This window comes from Barbatula barbatula (assembly GCF_947034865.1).
Source record: "Barbatula barbatula genome assembly, chromosome: 9".
Classification (NCBI taxonomy): Eukaryota; Metazoa; Chordata; class Actinopteri; order Cypriniformes; family Nemacheilidae; genus Barbatula; species Barbatula barbatula.
This window is the reverse complement of record NC_136772.1, coordinates 9562957-9588553: the sequence shown is the minus strand read 5'-3', so window position 1 is coordinate 9588553 and position 25597 is coordinate 9562957. Positions and strand designations below refer to the sequence as shown.

Genomic DNA, 25597 nt, shown 5'->3' with positions numbered 1-25597 from the left:
GCCAGTTCTATAAGGAAGAGAAAGTACTTACGGCGTAGACTCCAGACTGATACTGTTGGCTTGCGTAGACAAGGCCGATTTGTGATTGGAAAACACAGGGAGGCTGGGTGAGGCATGGATGACATGATCCACCAGGTGACCCATGGAGGAAGGCCGGAGCCGGGGACACTCTTGTACAAATAAGCAGTTTCTACTGTTGACAGAGCAAATATAGTTGCTGCAGTCATTATGTTTGATTTATAAATACCGCAAGTGTGGTGTTGTCACCTATTAAACCAAAGAAAATATTATACAGTAACATTCATGGTTATGTAACATTAACTTCTCGCAGATAGCTACATATAAATTTAACCTTTCCCTAAATGCACATGTAAATCTCAGAAAACCTTTGAAAAAGGTTGTCCGGTCTATATATTTTCTTCCAAACGGAGGTCCGTACACTATATTGTTTTTTAATAAATTAATATTGAATCAATTTAGCCCAGTTGGATATACTGTATAAAAGATATGATCTTTTATCAGGCCATTAATTTTGTATTTTGATATATGTTTGTATAGGCTTTGTGGTTATAGGGGAATGCCCTCTTAATAGAAGTCTGATAATTAATATTTGTAAATAAAAACACTACTGACAACATGCAAACAGCAAATGTGATGTAATGTAACAATTAAAATGTTCATCATAAACAGAAACAAAGTTACTTACTAAATTGGCCTTTCCATGCCATTCATTCCAGAACTAATTCAATCTTTAAATAATTTCCCAATTAAAACGTTGTTCATTACAAAATGTGACCCTGCTTGTGAAAACCCAGCAAAAGTCCTTCATGAAATCATCCTACTTAATTGTATCTTTAATATTGACTGTATAATACCAAAATCTAAGTGAAATCAATGCTTGAAATGAATCGTTGATGCTTGTTGTCTAATAATCAATTAGTTTATGAGATGTTAGCCTGGGTTTCCCCAGGATCACAAATGTTTACAAGCTGACCAATAATGCTAATGCTAAATGTAGATAAAAACGTTATGGTTAATAACATATCACAAATCTGTTTGAAAGGTTGGAGACATATAGCAAACAGTAAACAGACTGACGGATACAAATGCTTTAATATTTGCTGCATTTTGTTCATTGCTAACCCTAACCGCTGTCCGGCTATTGAGGATGACTGCTATTCAAAAGAAAAAAGAGCTGTTTAGCATGAAATGTAACTATATCATACTATTGTGAGAAGCACCCGCATATACAGCTTAACACCTCATTTTCCCAATAGTCTAACACCCAGCAAAGTCTTAGATCATTCGATCGAGTGTTGCACTAAAACAGAAAGGCACTCACTGGTTGGGCGTCCCAGGGGGTGAGCGGGTGGGCAGACTGCGAGTCTCCAGCCTTTCTTCAGACAGTGAGGTCCTGCTCACTGCTTCCCAGTCTGTCAGACCCATCAACGTCCTGCCCAGAGGCTTGCTGGGAGACCTAGATGAAAATAAAAAATCTTGACAGAGACATCTCCATCTGGTTCACTGAATTTCAATTTCAGAAGCATGACTGGTGGGGGCATTATCTAACAGATCAGTCTACGTTTCTGTGAAATGGTTGAAAATATCTTCCTTAACCATGCACAGTTCCTAGAAATCTGAGTGTATAATTTGACCTTTCTGTTTCACAATGTTCTGTTTACATTTTAAATGTTTTACTGCTGGCGTTCAGGTTACATTTTGACAAGCAACCTCTGGGTTTTTCTTTTCCTTACAGCAAGGCATGTCATCATATTTCTGTCAGTATCCAGTTTAAAAAGTCAGACAGCACTGAATTTACCGTCAATAAATGTCAATAATTACTATCATGAACAATTACATTGGAGTACAATTTAACAGATGGCTGTTCTTGTTCTGTTATAGTTATACTTTCAAAAAGTAAAAGAAATGATGCATTACATTTCAATTCTAGCTATTTCGAATGAAACAAACTTGTAATATCGGTCTCTTTACAGATACTTTATCTCATAATTATGATTAGCTTGCAATAAAAATGTTAAATGGATGCACGGATAGTGTTGACAGTTGCTTTACAAGCTCACCTTGCAAACACTCTGTCTTTAACTCCCTTTTCTTTGCCGTACTGAACAGATTGTGCTTCAGTCCTCCCGCTGTGAGATAAACAATGTTTGTTAAAATTCAAACAGTTTTCTTCAATTAAACAACCTTCATTGTGACTTTTCCAAAGCTTGTAACATCGAGTGAAATGGTCTCTGTGACGTTCACAGGTTTTATACAATGCTTCTACTGTTCTATGTACTTGGGAGATGATAATATTAGTATTTATCATCGAATGAAAACCATAACACAGATGCTTACCAGTAACGGAATTTGGAGCCTAAACTGAAGTAGTGGGAGAAGAAGTTCTTCTGCGGGGGAACAGGATGGTCGAGCCGAAAAAAGGTATGATGTTCAACGCAGGCCTTCCAGAGGTTCTTACAGGCTCTGTAGCTCGTCATGTTAAACCCCAGCATAGTATCTCTCGTGTCATTCTGTATTAAGAAAAAGCCATGGTTAAAATATAGCAATGTCAATGCTAACCTAAGGCATTTCGAGACCGAGAGAATACAGGTTTATAGTTTACAAAGTTTAAATCAAGGTTTGTGAAAATGATTTAGTTTACCTATTATATAGTTCATCGTACCTGTTAAAATTAGGGATGGGTTAGGATAGTCAACTAGTTTATCTAGATTTGTCTGTATATTAGTTTTGTTATTTGTAGGAGTGTAGCTTTACGCAGTGTAAGGACAGCATGCTGCGTTTTAGCTGCCCGATGGTGTTCGCATGGTAAAACCCTCTAGCTCTTGCTTTCTACAGCCGTCTTGTTTTGCCATGAAAACATGGGGCTTCATTTGAAACCTTGCCAAAATACCCAGAAGGCTGTGCTCTGGAGAGTCCTATTAGGACTGACACTCCAATCTGCAAAGCTCCATTGGTCACCGGGGACTCCGGAATGTACTTCCCGCTCTGTTTTTGGTGAATTGGTGAGGCTGCCACCCAGGTCCAAGGTAATTGGACCCGCTAAGCCAAGCTTTGCCATCTGGGCATCAATTATAGATCATGACATCACTGAGTCCTGCTTTTAGTACAACTGCATCTGAAAGGTCCCTGTGCATTATTCACATCACCAGGGTGACTTGAGGGGCCCGATGCTGTGGAGACCCGGCTCAGGCATGCAGGATTCTCTGCAAATGGCTCGATTCCAACGTCAGGTCGTGTCCCGCTCCCCCACAAGCAAAGTGCAATATGTGCTCTTCATAATCAATACGCTTTAAAGAGTCTCTCTCATTGCACCTCCACTGACAGCAGGGTAGTAATTACACAACGCTTTCAAATAAACAAACATCACTGGAGCCACGGGAGCCAGTATACTCTTTCATTTAATGTAGATGGTTTATTAATAGAATGTAAAGCACCCTGCAGTGCAGTGAAGTTACTGGAAATAATGATGTATGTTGAAGTCTTTGAACTTAAATCATAATCAGCTTGGGATAAACAAATTAACAAATATAAATAAAAAACATCACATGCACACAAACCTTGTCACACATCATAAACACACAAAGTATTTTGTTTATGAAAATGTACCCATTTACTTTTACAATAGTCTATGGTGATTTTGTAATTTATAAATACATTATAAAACGGTTTTTCAGACGCGCGTGTCAGGACTGCAGATAACTTCCCGTCTGTGTTTGGCCAGTGTCTAATAATATAACTATTAATGTTTGATTTGATTTATGTTAATATGATTATATTATTGAAAAAGAATTGTATTAAATACATTCGTTGTATTTTGTTGTCTGTTCATTTTATTAAATAAACAATTTGTTTAATGGGTCCTGTGGTTTGGTAGCATACAGCGGTTGCGCTTGGTGTCGTGGTCTAAATTAGTCTCAAATATTGGAGAGACAAGTTTAGCCAAGTAACGGTTCTTCTCATTTTCTTTTACCTGTTATCAGAAATAATTTCCAGACACTTTATTGTTTGTGAATGTGTACTGGAAGTTATTGGCAGTCCACGATTGTGAATGTTGTCACTTTAAAAGAGTCTATTGAATTGTTCTAAAAGAACAAAATACATTTAATAATGCTCTATATTAAAATTCATAACTGATGTCTATACTGAAGCAATACTGAAGACCAGTAAGGAATCGTGACGTTTGAGCATTGTCCCCCCAACCCACACACTTATCATTGTTTTATCTTACTGTGCTGTGCTTTCCTATAGAAGTGCGCATACATCATTATACCATCACATTTATCACATGATACAATTACATTGCTAATCCAGACTTGAAACGCAAGAAGCCAAAAGCACAGCAAGACAGTTATCACCAAAATAACACACAATACAAAAACAAATCCTTAAGTTAATACACATAAGCATTATGATCTGCGTGCCGCAAGTATGTGCTCTTCAATGTAGTAATGGACCTGGTTGCGCGCGCGCACACACACACACACATGACTGACACTGCCTCCCAGTCTGATCATAAAACAACACAGACTAACATACACAATACCAGTTTAAAAAGCTATACCTCATGATGCGCTCTCAGCAAAGAAAACCAATGCTAACAGACAGTAAACAGAGATTCACCAGCGAATAAACTATGATTATAATAAATCTTAATATTAAACTGGTAACGTTAGAGTGAACTAAACGTACGGAACTGACCATAGTAAATTGACCATTTATCTGATAAAATGTCACTGCCATGCAGAATAACAGCAAATATGCACAATATGTTACATTTAAGACAAAATCATTCGTCTCAAATTAAGCTCACATCAGCAACCAGAATGTATTGAGGCATGGCGGCCTAATAAATCATAAATAACTTACAATTTGATGATCAAATTACTTGATAACAAAGCTTCCTCCTATTGTTTTGAACAATGTTTATCAGCTTTTCTCTTTTTTTCAGAGACTTGATAAAGTTCATCCACAGCCACAGTTTTGCGTTTTGAATTAAGTTTTCCACATTTCTTCTTTTTTTTAGGTTTGGCGGTTGGCAAACCTGCTTCGGCTGCTTCTTCCGCTTTACGAGATTGCTGGTGAACAACCCTGCAGTTGGCGGAAAGTTAGCAAAAAAAAAGGGGGCCATTTAGAAAGATGATATGATTGGTTAGTTTTACTGTCACTCAAAATTACTCTCTCCCATGGATTTACTGTACTGTCAGCCAGCGGTCTGCTAACAGAAGGCGCCTAACCCTAACCCTGTGTAAGCATGTGTTTGACGTCTTGCAGGCAGCGTAGACAGCGTATGACATTGCAGAACTGCGACTGCTCCGTGATTTTGAATTACTCTCGTGAGACTTGGAAATCTCACGTGGATGGAGTCTGCATCGATCCAGGAAGTCAAATCTAATAGGGAAAATCGGTCGACTTTTTAAAGTTTTTAAATATAATTTTTTACGATAGTTTAGGTCATGACAGAGGGCCTAGAGGGTCCTGAGGGTTCGCTACTGCTGAAGACCCTCTCCAAACCATCCATGACATGAAAGCAAATCATGCTACATAGTACGAGTATGAAACTAAACAAAGTATGAAATGAAAATAAAATAGTTACGAATTGCCATGAGATTGTATTGCAGACCATAAAACAATACATTTTAGTTATTTTATAGGCATTTTTTCTATTTCTCAAGACCTCTTCACACCCATACAAACTTTTTTAAACCTCACATACTGCTGTTTCACATTTTAAATGTGAGTGTTCTTACAAGTCCCTGGGAAGCGGAAGTTGCAATCATTTTGACTTCCGTATTCCGACATGGAACGGAATTTCAAATGTCAAAATAATAGTGTTTTTTCAGTTTTGATTGGATGTATAAAAACAGCCGTTGCATTTTGAAAATGAAATGGAACTGGGGAGCAGACTGACGTTAGAAGTGGAGGAGTTAATGGATGCTCTGCCCAAGCTGTCTAACTTACGTCATTTGAGATGGATAGTCACTATTGGGTGGAAGTGCATTTTCAGTTTTTTTGGGCACATGAACTTTAAAAAGAAAATTAGCTACATTGTTAAGCTATTTACAATAAACGCTGCAATATTTCATGAAAAAATTGTAATTGGAATAAAAAATTCTACCTGGCACAGAATTGTATGTATGACCTGTGTGTTTCCAGTACTATTCTGTATGAGCATAAGCAGTCACATCACAGGAAAATAAGTGAACGGTGTCCCAATGAGAAATGAGCAGAGGGTCCTTACCACTGCCCGGACCCATGTACACAAATAAACTGATTCGCGATCTCACGAGCAAGGGAGTTGACAGAGACAAAGCCATTCACAATGATTGAGTTGACCCATGAACGTATGCATCGCTTCTGCCATGAACAAACCGCTTTTCATTTTCATTTATGCATTTGGCAGACGCTTTTATCCAAAGCGACTTACATTGCATTGTACTATACATTTTGTTTCTGACTATGTGCAATCCCCTGGTATCAAACCTGTTACCATGGCGTTGCTAGCGCCATGCTCTAACCACTGAGCCACCGGAAAGCTTTAAATGCTTGAATGTAATTTAAAAAACATCATTTGAAAGTAGAGCCTTTCTTCACAAACAGTTCATTATGAATTGACACGTTAAAACCAGCGTTGTTGCGTGTCATGTCTTCAACTCGCAAATAGGCTGGGCACTGCAACACAAAGGAAACACAATCGCGGTGCGTTCCAAACAGAATATCTCTCACTCCGAGGGGCCTTTTGATAAGAGAACACCAAACAAAATGTCACTCCAAATAAAGAGAAAATGAAGTTTTTCCACTATTATCAAAGTACTGTAAGTGTATACACTGACAAAAAAGGTAAATTGTTACTAAAATTTGAGATTTATACAGGGGCACAAAGGAGTGCCGCTCCATAACACCATAAGAGTGTTCTCACACATGCGTGGAGCCGGATGGCCCCGGCCCAATTTAACCCCTGCCCACAATCCTATGACATGAATGATAAATATGATCATATATAAAACTGATGATCAAGTCCTTCCCTATATTTTTTTATTGTTTTAGCAGTATATATTTCTGGATCAAGATTGAAAGGAACAATAAATGAAAGGGGAAAAACGGTATCACTCACCACCTCTTTTCTCAGCTGGATGAAGAACTGTTTGCATTTAAAAGATATTTTCACAATCTTCAACCTAAAACAGAGGAAAAATGAATAAAAATATGATGTGGTCTGCAAAACCAAAACGCATATTCGAGGGCAGTGACAAACAAAAATTTTACGCTGTTAAAGTTTCCTGACCCATTTTAAGCCCAGAGTGTGTCTGCTAGCTTCCCTCCTATTAAAACATGACTCACAGTGAAGCTAAATAGATTCTACAGAACACGCACACAAAAACACGCTCCGGTGTCCACACAAACACATGCCGGCACAGTGTCACCCACTTATGACACATTCTGTCACACGCTGAAGTGCAACAGCACACAAACAGATGGTCCATGAGTCAAGCTGGTTGAGCTCTAATTCATATGTCTGTAGAGAACATCCATCCTGAACGTCAACCATTGCAAGCAACATGACGACAATTAATACCACTACTTTATTTCACTACTGCTGTGTTTACATGACTGGGTAAGAGAGAGAATCATTGATAAGAGCAAACGTTTGCCCCGAGACCTTATTGGACGTCTGTGACAGATGACCCCTGTATATTTGTAGGCTAAACATAGTTTGCTTGGAAAGCATCTGTGTGTCCATTTCAAACAGTAGAGGCTTGGACTACAGCTAGAGCAGCTGGCCTGTGTGTCAGAAGAACAGCCTGTGTATGTCCCTCTCTGTGTGTGCTTGTGTTTATAAATGCTTTGTGTGATGAAGATTTGGGGTCACTATTTCCTTGTCACAATATATTGCAAGTACAACAAAAATGGGGGAGATCTAAGCCCCTTTTGCTTTCTTTACCTGATTAAAAAGCCTGACCATTTCATTCATGAGAACAGTTCTAATTATATTTGTTATAAACTTGGTTTGACGTTTTGTAAATGCAATGAGATTCTTTCTACAATTTTATGGGTAGCTAAAGTGTGCAAATACATTTGGGACCACTGCATCAATTTTACAAAACAAAACTGAGGATGTTATATGGTTTAAAATTGTACATCAAAGATCAAATACGTTACAGTCTACTGTTATTTTTGTGTGGCGGCATCTCAGTGTGAACAGACATACAGACTTCTCGCTGGAATCTGACATGTAGTTAGACACAAAATAATGTGCATTAATACCCAAAACTTCCAAATTAAAGCACAGAACTGGCCTAAACTGGAAATCTGGTAAGAAAAAGGCTAATATTAACATGCATAAAAACACTCATATAACCTCATGAGCCAAACCACAGCCATTACACTTTACCACTGACTTACCATGGAAAGTAGTTGATTCGTACCCTGTTCTTGTATATGGCTATGCCAGTTGAGATCAACCCTATGAAAATCTCTGTGTTGCTTTGATCCTAAAAGCAAAAACAAAGGGAGAGAGGAAAAACACAGGATCCTTCAGTGTGGTGCTGTGCTACATTTTTGTGCTGTACTATAGACTTCCAATATAAGCGCATTCACTGCAAATTAAAGCATTTTTGTTTTATATAAACCAACAGATGAGTCAAAATGATTTTTTTCCGTGGTGATAGACAGATTGTCACACAAAATTGGTTAACAGGTTTGAAAGAGACCCCTGGGGTCAGTTTCTCACAAAGCTTTAAAGCATCCAGCAGGTACAGAAACTGTTAAATTAACTGTGAAGGTTGTATGTGTGACAGCTCGTAAAACAGCTGCACTCACCCTTGCATAGTGCAGCTCCACTCCATAGAGGTCCAGCGTCCGAGCAGTGTTCAAGTAGTTGAATTCAGACTGTGCTGGTGTAAGACCACTGTGTCCAAAAAAATAAGAGAATAAGAGAAAGGCAAACACAGAATTGAAACTCAGAATGAAGAAGACCGTTGGATCACATGAAAGATAGAGGTTATGAATTAGTGTTGTACACAACATGTCAATGTTCAAAGCTGTAACTCTCACCTGTGTTGCTGGTGATGTTTCGTGACGTCTTTTTGGAAACCCTGGGGCTGGTTGGGGATGAAGCAGAAATCCGAAAGGTATACCGGAGAATTCTCTGCTTCACCGTAATCGCCCACCTCAGCTGAATCACAAGACAAAACCACATTGTTATGAATAACTGATGTGTTGACAACATGTGGGTTACACAACCATATACTGTTTATAAAGAGATATGATCATGTAACAATAAACAAGCTACATTCACACTGTTGTGGTAATATCTTAATCCATCACTTGTGTGGCCCACACACAATATTATGCTTTGAAAAAAGTATAAACAGTGGATGAGGTAGTAGTGACATTAAACCTATTTCTATAATATAAAGTAAAGTAGTCAGGGTTCTAAATTAACTTTTTTGATCACCAGCCAATGTGGCTGGTAACTTTCTAAAGTTACCAGCCAATCAGAATTTCCACTAGCCAATTTTTTTCGGGTGAAAATATGAGTAACACTGAATGCATTTGATCATTTTATTAACAATTTTGGCATGAAAAATACATATAAAGTACAATACATACAACATAATATACACAGAAAGTGCATACATTTCAAGTTTGGGATTTATCTACAGTATCTATCTTTCTATCTATCTACAGTATCTATCTTTCTATCTGTCTTTATATCTATCTACAGTATCTATCTTTATATCTTTCTATCTATCTTTCTATCTGTCTTTATATCTGTCTTTATATCTGTGTTTATATCTATCTACAGTATCTATCTTTCTATCTGTCTTTATATATATCTGCAGTTTTAATCCTTAGGCTCTCCTGATGACTTCGGGCACTCTCATGGTCCTTTACTGCCTCGACTTTAAAATTAGTAGTTCCTACCACGAAATTGTTCGTTTTGTTTTTTTCTTTCGCGTACATGCGGCAATCCTGACAAAACATGACGACATTTTCGTGATCAAACACAAGCCATTCACGACCCGTCAGCCATTTGGCATTAAATTTTCTTTTCTTCGTTTCTCTGTTGATATCCTCATCCCCTGCCTCGTTCCTCTTCTCGCCCCCAGAAGTCTGTCCCAACCACCGCCTCATTTAGTTTAGCTAATCTTAACTTTATACTTTACTTTGCTAGCTAGCTATCTAGCTAAACTCCGTCTTATTTCAGTCTGCTCCCTGCTCTGGCTCCGTTCGTTTCCATGGTTTCTCGCGCTGGTTTCACTACAAACTGTGCGCAGCCAATGGGCGTATGAAACGTCACCACGTAGCATTACGAAACAGTGTTATTGGGAAATGTAGGAAGTACTGTCAGGTGGATAAATGCATAGGATAAATGACCGAGAACAGAGCCTTATGTATCATGCATGTAATGCCTCATGCATCACCGGCCAAACTGGCTAGTAAGTTTTTATTAACACCCGCCAAAATGAATTTTTACCCGCATTTGGCGGGTTGGCGGGTGTTAATTTAGAACCCTGAAAGTAGTACACATAATACTTTGATGCCTGGTTTCACACACAAGGCTTAAGACTAGTCCTAAACGGAAAGAAAATTGGCAATTACATATTTTAAGATTTGTCAGGGCATTGTTTTGTCTCAATATGCACACCAGTAATATATTTATCTAAGGCATTTTAATAAAAGCGACTTAAATATCTATTAAACTAAGGCAAAGTCCTGGCTTAAGCTAAGCCTTGTCTATAAAACCGGGCCCGAGTGTTTAAATTTGAGATCGACCGATATGGGTTTTCTATAACCGATGCCGATGTTTAGAGGTCAGGGTCAGCCGATGGCCGATATGTGCTAACTTTTAAGGGCCGATATATAGTTTTCCCATTCATTTGCATGCTAAATGTCACACTAATAATAAGTGGCAGCACAACATTTCTAATTTGATTTTTGTTCAGCAAATACTAAACAAAACTAACATTCATGGTTAGCATTTTAGTTGCACGATCATCTTCAATTCAGTCTATGATTCCAATATTTGATACACATTAAAACAATTTCTCTCTAATTGAAAAAAGTGTTAAATATCCAAAACTAGTGGTGCAACGGATCACAAAACTCACAGTTCGGATCATGCTACGGATTTTGAATCAAGGATCATTATTCGGATAAGGAAAAAAAGTTGTGTAAACTACTAGCTGAACTACTAAAGTCAGTAATAAAACAAGAACACAAATTAGCATAGATGAACAGCCAACAACCTGAAATTATAAATAAAGTAACAGTAGTATTCAGGTTTAGAAAAGTAAATACCAAGTGTAAAACGACACAATAACGCTTACTGCATAAGTTAAATACAGATGATCAGCAGACAGAAGAAGGTATTATAGGCTGCTGCCTCTAAGACTAAATGCACAGACCAGATAATGACACACATCCTGTTTCTTTCTCAGCTGTATACATTAACTTAAGACATGTGAGCGGGGCGGAGTCTTCGACTCCGATACAGGCAAAATAAAACAGAACTTGTCACATTGGGGCTAATATGTTATCAAGCAAGCTGCTGATAGTTTTCCACTACAGTCCTTAAAGTTAACTGCAAGTAAGCTAACCTTCAACTAGCTGTATGCCAGTTACCGACGGTTCTATGCATTTGTTTTTTCGTTCACTAAGCGAAGCAACACTTCATAGTTTACTAGTACTATATATAGTAAATGTATGGCCATAGGACTTATCAGAATTTAAGCCTCGTCTTTATCTCCCAGGACTGTTGTTGATTCTTCCAAAAGTTCTCACACATGCAGCAGCAGCACGTTCCACCGCACCAATTACACGGGCTGCCCGTGGAAGTGCCCAACTTTAAATTGCCGCTACTAAACACGGATATTGGCCGCTGCCGATATTTAAAAAAATTACAAATATCGGCCCGATATATCGGTCTAGATCTAGTTTAAATTTCACTTTATTTGATATAATATATTTATATAATTTTTATACGTTTCTACTTGTTAAATATAGAAGCAAACTTCACAGAAAATGTGTTCAATGAATAAAATATGTACTTTCGGGTAGGAAAACTACCATTATTTGCCTATTATTTTATCACAATTTGTATCATAATTATTATATATAACATTGGCTTGCCAATTAAAAAATATATTAAATCAAAATCTTGGTTGTAAAAAACATTTATACCATTTTCAACAACACGATCACAAGGATTACATCACTGTCCTGCATATTCTTATTTGTCATTGACCAGGGGCAAAATGTTGTTAGTTCAAACATGTTGGGCATTAATCTAGGATTGTAGGCCTACTGATTTAAATTCAGTTTACATTCCCATAAACCAAGCATTGCACTCATCCCCATTTTAATAAGAAAGCTTTTCAAAGGTTTAGCATTACACTCCAAGCTATTCAAGGGTTTAGCATTATGAAACACCCGTTACATGATCTGTTATCTCGTAAAATACATGAAAGATTAGTAATGCTTTCACATCTGCAAACCTAAACCAGTTCCACTGACAACAAAGACAATAAAAGCAGCATCGGTTTTGCTGCTATAATAGCCTGTCAAGAAGCTAACATTAAAACAAACATAAAACGGATTGCAATAGATAGTGCTGTTCCAGGCTCAGCAGAATGCCCTCTGACCTATATAGTGCCTAAACTGCATGTTAAAGGCCCCGTAGAGACCGAAGCAAATGTGCTCACTACGCCAATCTGTCAAGAGTCATTATTACTGAGGTCAATCTGGCGAGCGGGCCCCCGAGGTTCCCGGGATATGCCACCGTCAGCACACACACATGCCTGTATAAAGCATGTCACTGCTGTTAGGTCTGATATGATGTGCCGGGTGGCGTTAGCTCCTGCTGAACTTCAGAGAGGTTTCTTGCTTGCATGTATTCCTGTTTTACAAGCTAGTGCTTGTTAAGTGTTGAGATTGTGCACAGATGGAATGTGACGTGCTGAGTTTGCACTGCTGTATATTGGTGGTTTGCACACAGAGTTTCATGGGAAACTTAATACTGGATTTTGGTATAAATCTTACAATCATTTATAGTGTAACAGACTGCCTATTACCATATTATTCTAGTTTTAAAGAGTCGTGCTTAATAAAAGACACATGAACACGTGAAAATATGTTAAATATTTCAGTTTCTGTGAACTGTCTAGGTCAATGTTTCTCTACTATGCACTGTGAAATTAGTGCAGATAAATGAAAATATTCCAACTTAATCTTAACGGTTATTTACAGTTTGCATCAAACTGGAAAATGTGGGTGAGTACATGTAATGTTTTCTCAGCCCTATATGCAAGTAACCATCACACATTGTTTCATTTTGTAGCTTATTTGGTAACATGCCGAACTCACATGGATAATAACCTCAGATACATCGAAGAGCTCATACTTACACTGAACAGTGTACGATGCCAGGAGTGCGGCAGTATTGTGCGGACAGGGCAGTCTAGGAAAAACATGAATTATATTAAATGAACAGTGTAATTTGCTTGTGATCAAGCCAAAAGCCAATAGTCCCAAACAGTATTTAACTTTCTATTAATTAGAATATGTGAGCATTTCAGGAACATAAATTGGAAAGATATCACATGACAGGCACTCAAGGGTCATTGAATGCATATATAAACAGCGGTTTAAAATAGTTCTAAATGAGATCTTAAAGCGACTGTTTACTCAAAGATAAGGGTTCTATGATCATGTATTTACCCTCGTGTCATTCAAAACCTGTATAATACTCTTCTGTGAAACATAAATGAAGGTTGTTTCTTCATAATATCCTTTTTTGGGTTCCGCAAAATAAAGAAATATCATACAGGTGTGGAATGACATAAGGAGAGTAAATGATGAAAGCTACCCCTTTAATGAGGATGCGTTACATTTAAACACTCTAAAGAAAGAGTTATGCATTCAAATAGTCAAATAATATCCAACTCACCTTCCACTGAGTACGTCCTGCTTAATCTGCAGAAAATACAGGTACCTACAAAGAGATGGAAAAAAAGTATTTAAAATGACAAAATTGCCTATTTTATAACTTACACTTTATCATAACGTTTAATGCTTATATTAAAATGATTCATAAACTAGATAAAACCTTTGGCTAGGTTTGGGAATCGAAAATAAATTCCAGTTCGGAATCAAAATTTAAATTCAGGTGTGCATTTTTTTAAATAAATGTGCATGTGTTAACTTGTGATCTGCTGATCTCTAAATAAAAGCCATTGTGAAAATTAAACATATTTTACTATAGTAAGCATATAGTAACCACAAATGCATCGTCATCATAGTAGCTACAGTTTAACCATGATGTAGTTAAACTATGGTCATACAAATTTCAATAAATCAAACAAATCGATGTTTTGAAAATATATGTACAAAACGGTGCTCTTATATGTATATATATTTTTTTGCAAACCAGTCAATAAGCAGGCTAAAGGTTGATACAGGTTGATATCTAAGTGTTTTACTTCAACTGTTGAATCGAAGCCGGGAATCGAAAAGAATCGATATACGGAATCAGAATCGCTAAAATTCAATCGATACACAAATCTACTTGTGGCTTACAGTTATTAAGTACAGTTACCAACAATTTTGTTGTCAAAAATGAACTGGACTTTAAATGATTTAGTCAAATATAATTTTTACTATTTGCTTGACTTATGTTTCTTTGTGTGTGTGTGTGTGTGTGTGCACAACAGAAGAACGATCAAGGATTTATACTATAAATGAACACACTTACCGTGTGTATTCTTCCTGAAGTTTGTTGGGGTCACTCACATAAAATTTCACCCGAAAGTTCAAGTGATGTGGGGAGCCCCCTGTAATTTCATCAATCACAACACATGAGTCAGTACAAAGATGTAGTTAAAACCAAAGGGGAGAACAAATCAATATCTTGTGTTAAACACCAGAACAGTTTAGAGGCTTGTATATACTGACTTACTTTTTAATTGCTTCCTTATGGATTTATTTGGATCCAGCCACCTCTATAAAATATTGATGAGATGGAGAGATAAAAAGAGATGGAGTAAAAACAGGGATAGAGACAGAGAGAGGAAGAATCTTTAATAACATGGCAACAGTCCAACACAACCTAATGCCACTCAATAATTCAATAGGCTTGTGTTTTCTGCTGTGGGGAGGCGGGGATGTACTTATCAGCAGTTACAACACACAGAAACAAAACTATTGGTTTGTTGAGGAAAAACTCTTTAACTGATCCAGTTTCAACCGAATCAATATAACCATGGAGACTTGTAAACAACAAATCGAGCAGTTGGTAAATAATTTGTAAAACATGAATAAAAGCGCACGGAGACAAAGATATTTTATATTCAAGTACTTTTACATTGTTTTCTTATCTGGCCTTCAGTAGATGTTTTTATTTTCAGATTTTCCTAAATGAATTGACCAAAATTTAACATTGAGCAAACACAACACTTCACAGATTGAATGTTCAAGGGGAATGTCCCAAATTCTTAAACATCAACAAAATTAGAAATATAGCCCATTCATGCCCTTCATACGGTTTCAGGTGCTACGAGTGAAACCATCGTGAATCACAGAGGGAAGACCATCTCTGCTGTAGCTCATCTTTGAGCTTGACCTTTGAACTCACCGGGCTGTCGGAGGAATCATCGGCCAGCTGTAACCCAAAATAGTCTCTCTCGGTCAGTTCCAGGTGCTTATAGACAGCGTCCAGAAGGATTTGTCCTTGATCATGCTTCTGTTGTGCACACACACACACACACACACACAGAAACATAATCTTAATAAGTTAAGTAAATAGTAAAAATGAGTACAGTTAATTTTTGACAACATAATTATAAGAAAAATCAATCAGATGAATTATTATAACCATGGCAATTAGACACTTGCACATCTGTTTAAATTCTTTTGTAACAGTCATTGTTTTTACATGAGATTCTCTTTAGACTGTCCTTAAATTTGAAATGTTACAGCATGTTTTGATCAAAGTTGGTAAAAAGAAAAAACTACAACACAACATGAGAATAAGAGACAATCAGAATTTATGATGATTAATGCACTTTAATACTTTTTTAATTACAGTAATGGGAGTTGGAGAAGGTTTATATGCTGTAATTAAAATGTACATGTATTCATTAAAAAGACACTTTAATCCGGACATAAGTAGGCTAATCCATTTCATTATGACAAGTTACAACTATAATACAAATGTGTACTGTAGTTCAAAAGTTGCATGTGTAAGCAAAAAAGCCAACTCTGAGCAACTACAGTGTTGATATTTGGTAGCACCAAACGCTGATTACCATCTGGACAGATGCATTTCAGCAAGACAGAAAGTAAACAGGAAGTTTCTACATATATCCAGTAAAGCCCAGGGCTCTAAGGCAGCTAAAAACAGGCAAGAGGTTTATAGGCTGGTTTTATCGGCTGTGGTATCCGTTACAGGATCCTGACAGAAGAGCTAATGCATAAGCAGCGTTTTCACTTCCTTTTTCTCCACTTATAAATTATCTAAAACAGCATATTCTGAACACACGGCCCCTGATAAATACAGACAGGCAGAACATCTCACATACACAGTGTTACACAATAAACAAAATATGTCAACGGTCACATCAGCAAAAATGAATGGCAGGCCAGCCAGGAGTGAGAGGAAACAGTCTGATGTGACACAGAGATGCAAAGCGTGACCTCAGCATGAAGTTCACGCCACACATGAACTCAGCAATAATAAATGTAAATTCTCCTTTATTGCTTTTTTGTCTCATTTACAGTAATGGCAAATCATCAATTGTAATTTAAAGGAGAAGGGAGGATAATAGAGAGAAGTTTGAACACAGGCATGACAGAAATGCAAGCAAACATGCGGTAGCTTGTCCAAAGGAGGTCTGTGGAAAGACTTTCTGTGTTTTTGAAGACAGCCATCTAAACATGAAAACCGGTAGCAAACACACTCTATCCATTACAAAACAAAACAAAGATTTCATAATTGATATCAAGGGAAGAGTGGCACTGACCAAAAAACTAAATTTAGGCTGAAGGGAGGAGCAGTCCTCCACATTCACGTTCAACTCACAATCACAATTCTGATCAGAAAGATTGTAAAGAACGTAAGTGATGTTACAATGAAGTAACCATTTCTAATATTCACAAACTTCTCTGCATTTCAGACACAGCATGCACCTCTTCACGTAAACAGGCTAGCTAAGACATATTATTATTCTCCGTAATATCAACAACATCAAGCCCTGTAACAAATAACAGCCTTCCTGTTTTCAACACCTCACTCCTCCAGCTTATCTGCCTCTGGTCCTCCTTCTCTTCTCACATTAAACCGTCTGCTTCTGTTCAAATGCGCCCTATCCTCATCAAGGGCTCGCTGTGCTGCTGGACTATCTAGGTCACTCAGAGGTTTGTAGCAGAAATGTAAGAGGCCAGAGAGCGATTGAGTAAATTTGATCAATGGGGCTGTTACATGAGGACTGGCTTTCTTGGAAAAGTTGGTCACAAATCAAAGAGCAGCATGACAGACAAACAGTAAAAGAATGGTCTGATTCATTTAACAGATTAACAGCTGTTTGAGGACACTCGAGTGGGTAGAAAAGGCTCTATGTCTGAAATGTCATAGATTCATTTCACTTTAATACGTATATAGAAACACTTCCTGATACACAGGAAATCCTATTAGGTTATGTAACTAATAGGTAAGATCATGAAAATGACTAGGTTAAAAAGGTTCCTTTATAGCCTGAGCAGCAGTCTATGATCCGCTAACCCAAGCAACCCACTATGACCTGAGCAACCCACTATAACCTTTGAAACACTCTATAACCTTCCACAACCAGGTGCAACCCGGCACTATCCCTTTTTACATGTCAAGACAAAGTAGTAGCTCTCTGTAAGGACCCTTTTGCATTTTTCACAGCGAGAACTTGTATGAATAAACATGGGTTTCGCAATCAGGCACGGATATAAAAGAGGTGTGGATGTCGCGTGTGTGGGGGTGCGCCTTGGCACACCAACATTGCAGGTGCAAGTATGTACATGAATCTCTTGAGCCCTAAGGGATACTTTTCATCCTGCTGGAATGTCCGGCATGCATCCCTTCCATAAGTACAACCTATAACTCTAACCCCTAGGTGGAACAGAAGCACTTTATAAATTATCTTGACCCTTTCACACAAAACTCACATTAATGACAATCAAGTAGACTTATATAATTCTAAGTATATAAGAAAGAGAGGGTGGCCGTAATGACCAAAAATCTATTTCACGGAATGATAAATATTTCTCACTTTTTAAAATATATTTTCTGGTAACAATTTCCCATTATAATTCTATATCTTATACCTAATTTTTCTTTAATTTATTTATTTATTTATTACAGTTCATTGAAATGCTCACCATAGTTAAAATGTAGGCAAGTTATGAAAATGTACTAAAGTTATCAAATATCAAATAAAGATATCAAATTAAATTCTGATAATGATAATGATTTTTATTATTTATTTTTATTTATCTCCTGGCAACGGCTGGAGGCTACCTAATCTGTCATCATTGTCTAGCGTTACATTATATAACCACGCTCTTATTCATATAAATGCATTTAAACTATATCGGCACGATTTGAAATGATTGTATTGACGTCCAGCGGCAGCTTCTGGCTGTGGAAGACGGCTCAACTCAACGCGACAGCTGTCCCGTCTGGTGTACACACGGGCTAAAGGCTGCGTCAGACTCTGTCAGACAGCGCACCAGTATTAACTTCTCTTTCGTGCTTGTTTGAGCAAATACATACAAGATTATGCCAGAGAGCACATTTTGTCTAGTGTTTTACATTTACATTTAGCAGACGCTTTATCCAAAGCGACTTACATAGCATTATCCTCTAAATTTTTACATAGGTATCTGCAATCCCCTGGGATCGAACCCACAACCTTGCAATGCTCTTACCACTGAGCTACAGGAAAGCTGTTTCTTAAGCACAGTCTTCAACGAGTTAAATAAAGTCTTTCAAGGAATTCAATGAGTAGTGAAAATAGGATTTACATTTTAGACCTGCTTAGAGAGGCAGCTCTTAAAGCCCCCCTAATCCAGAAAATGCACTTTTAAATGTTGTTTCACCATATCTGTGTGTCAGTAGTGTATGTACAGATCCACGCTAGAATGATAAAAATCCACCCATTCATTTTTTTTTAAATCCCCAATAAACCTCAACTGTCCTCTTGAATGAGCTGTTGGCATTCTCTCAGTAATTTGAGGTCACATTGTTTGAGCCCACCCTTTGACTGCTAATGGACTCTACGGTCTCCCCATAGGTCGACCGATATGCTGCATTTTTGGGCTGATATGTGTGCATGATTTTCTTTTTTCCACCTGCATCTCATTAAATCTAATTCAGTGATAAGAAGCGATACAGAATATTGGTTAAATTATACATTTGTTGAAGACATGTCTCTTCAAAACAGTGCACTCGATTGAGTAAGTGTTTATTGCAGTGTACAAGATAGCAGTCTAATTCATAGTAATAATACAATGCTCAAAACTTTTAAGCACATTCTCAAACTGTTCTGAAGCACGATTTGTGTTTATGTTTGCTGGCAGACACTACTATTAGTCAAATGGTCATAATCTAAGTGAAAACTGAAATAAAACAGTCTGTCATATTACACAGCCTGCTGCTCATAACTGAGTTTTTAGTTATATTTAGCTTTTAGCCTTTTTCTAGGACAGTCGAAAGCCTGACATGAAAGTAGACTAAAGCACTTGTGGTCGAATGCGTTTAAACATCCACAAACGCCTACAGACAAGTAAACGAGAGAAAACAACAAGTCAGCGTTTAAACTGGTTTTGTTTAATGACGAAAAACATACTAAGCAAGCAGAATGTTTTCTCTTCATTTCAGATTTCTAACGCACGCTTACAGAGTTCAGCGTGTCTCGTGGCTGTCAGAGCAGAAAACAAAACACTTTTCTCTGTATGTTTATCTGCCCAGGTCGTGTTCATTTGTAAATGGTGTGCACTTATTTCGTCTATTTGATAGAAATATTGACCAAAACGCATCTTAATACAAAGTACAAACAGTGTCTGACCCACAGACACATTTAAGCAGTCTCACACGGCCCTGCACTTTCTGCAGGAAAGGGGCGGAGACCAGCAGCTCATTTGCATTTAAAGAGACACCCATCAAAATAGCCAGATTTCCTCACAGGCAAAAATGTAGGGATGTAGGGAACAGTATAACACAAGATCAGTGGTGTATTTTCAGCTGAAACTTCAAAGACACATTCTGTGGACTCATAGATTTATATTACATTATAGATGTAGGTACATGAAGTGTAAAACATGCTACATTTATTATTAGTGCTGTTTGCTAAACATCCTCAGACATGGGGTTAGACATTAAAACCACATCAATTTGCTTATTTGCTTTTCTTAAAAAGGGGTACTTACATTAACTTTAAAAGGTTGGACAGTGTTGTCCAAAAGAAGAACGTTGCAGACCACTTCGGTACGCTGCCTGTCGCGTGCCAGCTCCGTCGCCCGGACATTGTAGGATCTGCCTGCGGGCAACCGGAAGCGTGCGGTCATTACGGTCCAACCAGAGTCTGTAACACAAGGCATCACTGTCAAGCATTTTAAAATGCAGTTGAAAATAAAATGCATCTATAGACATATTTATATAAGACTGAAGAACAAAGCCTTTACAAACAGAAAGCATAGAGAGCCACGGTCAACAGCATCAAGTGCCCATAACACCAAAAACAGGCTTTACTTGACTATTTGTGTTGCTGTTATTGTTACTGTACAGCTTGAACAAGCACAAAAGTACGCTATAATGAAACAGACAGTTTGTCGAAGTGTCTCTAATCCATTGCGGTCTCAAAGAGAGGATCTGTCTCACACAAGACAAGCTGACATTTTACATACAGCCGACATTTTGCCTAAATATAACCTTCCTTAGGGGTTCATCTGACACTATCAGCTATCCTGGCAAAAGCAAGCGGGTCACACAGTACAGGTAAACAATACATAGAATTTAGTGTCTTGACACTTCAACAACCTTATCAAGACATGTTCCTTGTTGTTAAAATGTGTTCCTTCTATTAACAGTAAAGAATGCTATAACAAATAAAACTAAAGATTAAAACCAACCTGGTGTAGACAATTTTCAGACAATTTCAGAAGAAATGTACCTGCCAAAGAGTGCCATGTGAACTACCCATTGCACAATAATTACAGCATCACATATCCTATTTTAATTTACCTTAAGGTATATTTTATTAATCCTAATTATCCCCCACATTTCCCAGGCTGTCTCATCATGGGAGATCTGTGAGGCCTGTAAAGATGTGTTTTAAGTCCAGGTCAGCAGATCATTCATGTCAAAGAAGCATCAGACCCACAACAGAGACTGCTGAAATCCCCTCATGCTCATTCATAGATCTACAACTACACAAAGGTCACAGTGAAATATCTCTGACCTTTAAAAGTACCTAACATGAATTTCTGGAGAATCCACCTCAAAGGATTTGTAGAATGGGAAACACTGTAAAGAGGTACACACCCGGACTTAAATCGCACACGCTTATCACCAGCATTTCTACATTTTTCATACCCAAACGATTTTCACTGTCGTTGAGCGGAGTGAACGTGCAAAATCACTCCCCGAAACACAGTTAGCTCCATAAATATTTGGACATAAGACATTTTTTTGTTATTCGAGTTACCGTTTTTTAATGGATATTGTCTTAAAGTGCAGACTCTCAGATTTATTTTGAGTGTGTTCACATCCAGATTATCTGAAGGCTTTAGGAATTACAGCTCTTTAATATGAAGCTCCCCCTTTCTCAAGGTACCAAAGGTAATTGAACAGTTGAATCAAACGCTGTTTTATTCACAGGTATGGGCTTGTTAAAGGTCTGGAGTTGATTCTACATATGGTGTTTGCATTTGGAAGCTGTTGCTGTGAACCCACGTCATGGGGTTCAGGGAGATCCCAATATGTGGACCCGAAGAGACCCGTGAATGTGCTACACAAGTCCAACCCGGACTCGTCTAATAATTTTGAAGTTGGACCTGGACCCATTCAGAACCGAGAATAATCATAGATTTACTACCTGAACACAACGCGGACCCGAATATTATTTGAAAACTGGACCCCCACCCGGCTGGAGCCGACTCGACCAGCTCGGTACATATTCCACAGCAAATTCAGTCCGTAAAAAAGTTGCGAAAATGAAACCTTTTGTCTCACCTACTGTAGGCGGCCTTATACCTCCCTGACTGCGATGCAATCCTCTTTTGTTTCATTCATTACTCTACATTCATACCTACATTTTTTATATAACAAGACGGTTCATTCATATTATAAACATGAGGGAAAAAGAAAATAAATGTTTTTCGCCACATCGCTCATGAAGGCATCCATGATCACAGACTGTGGCAGTAATTCTGCTGACGGCTGAGGCGTCCGTATGAGATAAAAGTGGTGGATGATGGCATTATCCTCTCCATGATAAAGACAAACTATTCCCCCCCCCAAAAAAAACAAGCGAGAGGCGTTTTTTTTTTAAATGGCGCTTTTACGCCTTGAGTTTTGCGCTTCAGAATGCACACTCACATTGGCGCCCTTTGTTTAGTCACGACTCACGAGGCGTTAAACATCTTCGATAAACACACGCGATTATTAAGGCTTGTTCACACCGGGATGATAATGTAGACCCAGATTTTTAACAGATCTTTGCTGTTCCTATAAAAATCTAGTAAAAATGACACATAGTAGCTAGGTAGCTTATGTTTAAGCATTAGTTTTGTAAAAATGGCATCTCACCTTCCTCTGCTTTTGAAAAAAGTCCTGTCTTTCACACACATTCATTGCTTTTTTACTTCATTTACTGAATGTAAATAGGTTTCTTCAGCATGGCTAAGACACACAGCAGTACAAAATAAAAAACAAATGTTAATTCCACCAACGACAGAGTAATTTTGCAAATGCAAGACAGATGCTGTGTAACGTGTGATGTTTCTACGCCTAAATTGTAAGCAAAAGGGAAACACATTTAAAGGTTTACTTGGGTCTATTGACTCCATTCCAAAAACATCAGCTTTAATGCATTCCAAGCACACAAACTGAGTGCAAAGGTTAGCAAACACAGCAGCCACCGAAAAAGCCCAGGTGTCTTCTGCATAGCTTCTACATTAGCTACATATCCACGCCCTCAGGGAGGTGGGGGGCATTGCCTAATCAAATCAAAGCGCTCTTGAATAGTCTTCAAAAATTCTATTCTGTTCTGGAATTCTTAAAGCTGAAGGCGTCAATTTCATTAACTGAGAGTAAAATGTTTATGCCGGACTCATCAAATGCAATAGCAAACCAGGTTTTCAAACACTCATCCTGTCATCCACTGTTTATAAAACAGGTAGTCCCACTCCCACCCTAAACTCCCACCTTCGGTTAAGCCTGTCAACATATCGGACTGGTCAAACAAGCATTTTTTGAAGCACCAACGGGCTGATGTTTACTTTTGGAAATAGACTAGCGAATGGTTTAATATGCATGTGATTAAAAGGTTACTTCAGCCTAACATTTATCTTAATGTTCTATTTGGACTATGTGAATAGTAAGGAAAAATACACAGAAACTATTAGCAGCTTACACAGGAACATTTTTATGTGTTCTCAGGTTCAGCCTGGAGAAAGGTTACACCAATAAGCTTCTTGGTTCCCCTGAGTCACGTCGGAGCCTGCAGACTCATATTAATAGAGAAAAACAGTTTTGATTAAAACTGAACAATTCCGTCAATTTTGAACAATTTACAGGAGGAGGTTTTACAGTTAAGATTTAGTCACGTGAACCTTGCACATTTCTGCTCCTACACGGGGTCGCACATCCGCCTGAATAAAAAGACGCCTACAACAGCAATCAATATCGTGTAAACGAATCTACTTCACTTCATTAGACCTAAGAATGCCTCCCTTGGGCCGGAGACCGTAAAAAGCGTTTTAAAGCACTTCAGTAATGGAGACTAGAGCTGAGAAGAAGGTTAGCTCAGACGAGATGCTCTGTATTCATTACACGTCCCCAGACGAGGGACACCCGGATCAATAGGCGATGTGTGCAACTACACAGTTAACTTGAGCCTCGAGCCCTTTGCAGGGATCTGTTGCATGTTGGAAACCCCCAAAGACATTTTCTCTCATTCATCTTGATACAGATGACTCAGGAGACGGACATGTGTTACTCTGTCCATTAGCCCCCGGCATCTGCATCATAGATGTAAGGGGTGACTCATGAAACATGGACAAACCAGATTACATCACAAAATAATTTCACAGGAAAAACCATGCTATTTAAGGGGGAAGCCATCAAAGCCTGAGGTGAAATCGCTGGCTTTGAATTATTGTTTCGCTTTTTTAAAACACTGGCAACTAGACAATAAAATTAAATTGCTCAGAGGTTGCTATATGTTTTTTTAGGAGATTTTTTTGGAGAAAATAACAGACATAAAATAGAAACAAATGGAGCTGTAAAATACAAATAGACGGTAGTGGTAAAATAATCTGGATTTAGAAAAAGTTTGTGACATTGTTGAGATATATTCTAAAAATCGAATATAAACACGAGATTAACGACAGATTCATCCGTGTTTTTTTCTCTTACGGGCCTTTTATAATTTAAAGCTTAATGCAAAATGTAATGTATTAATAGTAGTAACAATGAGTAGTAACACTTTTTAAATGTGCCTGATATGTTTTTGTTTTGTTTAATAAAGTTAAATATGATCAGATTAAAATGGAAAAATTGTGGCAAACCTCTATAACCTGAAGACATTTACAGATACACACACAGATACAGAACATCCTTTAACAAACAACTACAAAGAATCTCTACTTTAATCCAAACTATGAAGACATCTGCAACATTGAAGAATTTTACTGCAGTCACATGAACAGAACTGCAAAAATGCAGACAATGAATAAAGCTTAGAACAGCCCGCATACACTAATAAGGGCTACTGCATGTTGCAAGTCAGCCTGTTTGCAGTTTGTTAAATTCCCAGTTCGGGAGAACAAACATAGAACTTTCCTCTACAGCGGGCAGCCGATAGCAGCCCACATAAACACTGTAATGTACAGTGAGTGTGTTTTCTGGCGGAGGTGGGCGTATCTCCTGACTCAGGTGAGTACACACGCTTTCAAACTTCATCTACAGAAGCGTGTAACCAGATCTTACGAGCACAACCCAGCCGATCTCTGACATTTTCGCAGCCTTTGGCTACATTTTGCAAAGAAACCACAAATGCAACTAATGGAGGAAGTAAAAAAGGAATAGAGTGTTTTTCCAACCGCAATGCTTCAAAGCCGTTTAAATGTGGATGAGGAATCGAAAAAAAAAAAAAGCTTGGACGGTAGGAAATTTTAAGGGAAAGCACTTCATGTATCAGGATTTTTATTGTACATTACCACAAGCTCAATTATATTCCTGTATGTCGGTCTGATGAGCGTTTGTTTGAATCAAAGCATGTTTACCTGTCTGTCTACATACTGATAAGAGCTCTTCTTAGTTAAGGTG

At 37.9% G+C, this 25597-nt stretch overlaps 1 protein-coding gene across 2 annotated transcripts in view; it reads right to left on the bottom strand.

The window, feature by feature from the left end:
• Positions 1-25597, bottom strand: part of ptpn4a (protein tyrosine phosphatase non-receptor type 4a) — a 38382-nt gene that overhangs the window by 9112 nt on the left and 3673 nt on the right. Inside the window, exons 2-15 of one of the 2 annotated variants that reach the window (XM_079464783.1) lie at positions 20476-20630; positions 15653-15760; positions 14978-15020; positions 14774-14852; positions 13970-14014; positions 13428-13480; positions 9073-9193; positions 8839-8926; positions 8422-8510; positions 7133-7196; positions 2359-2531; positions 2082-2150; positions 1343-1477; positions 32-193 (exon numbers count right to left, since the gene is read on the bottom strand). In XM_079464783.1, the coding sequence (XP_079320909.1) occupies positions 32-193; positions 1343-1477; positions 2082-2150; positions 2359-2531; positions 7133-7196; positions 8422-8510; positions 8839-8926; positions 9073-9193; positions 13428-13480; positions 13970-14014; positions 14774-14852; positions 14978-15020; positions 15653-15760; positions 20476-20613 (1367 nt within the window). In that variant the 5' untranslated portion in view covers positions 20614-20630. The remainder of the gene's footprint in view (positions 1-31; positions 194-1342; positions 1478-2081; positions 2151-2358; positions 2532-7132; positions 7197-8421; positions 8511-8838; positions 8927-9072; positions 9194-13427; positions 13481-13969; positions 14015-14773; positions 14853-14977; positions 15021-15652; positions 15761-20475; positions 20631-25597) is intronic. The other variant, XM_079464784.1, reaches the window with a different exon arrangement.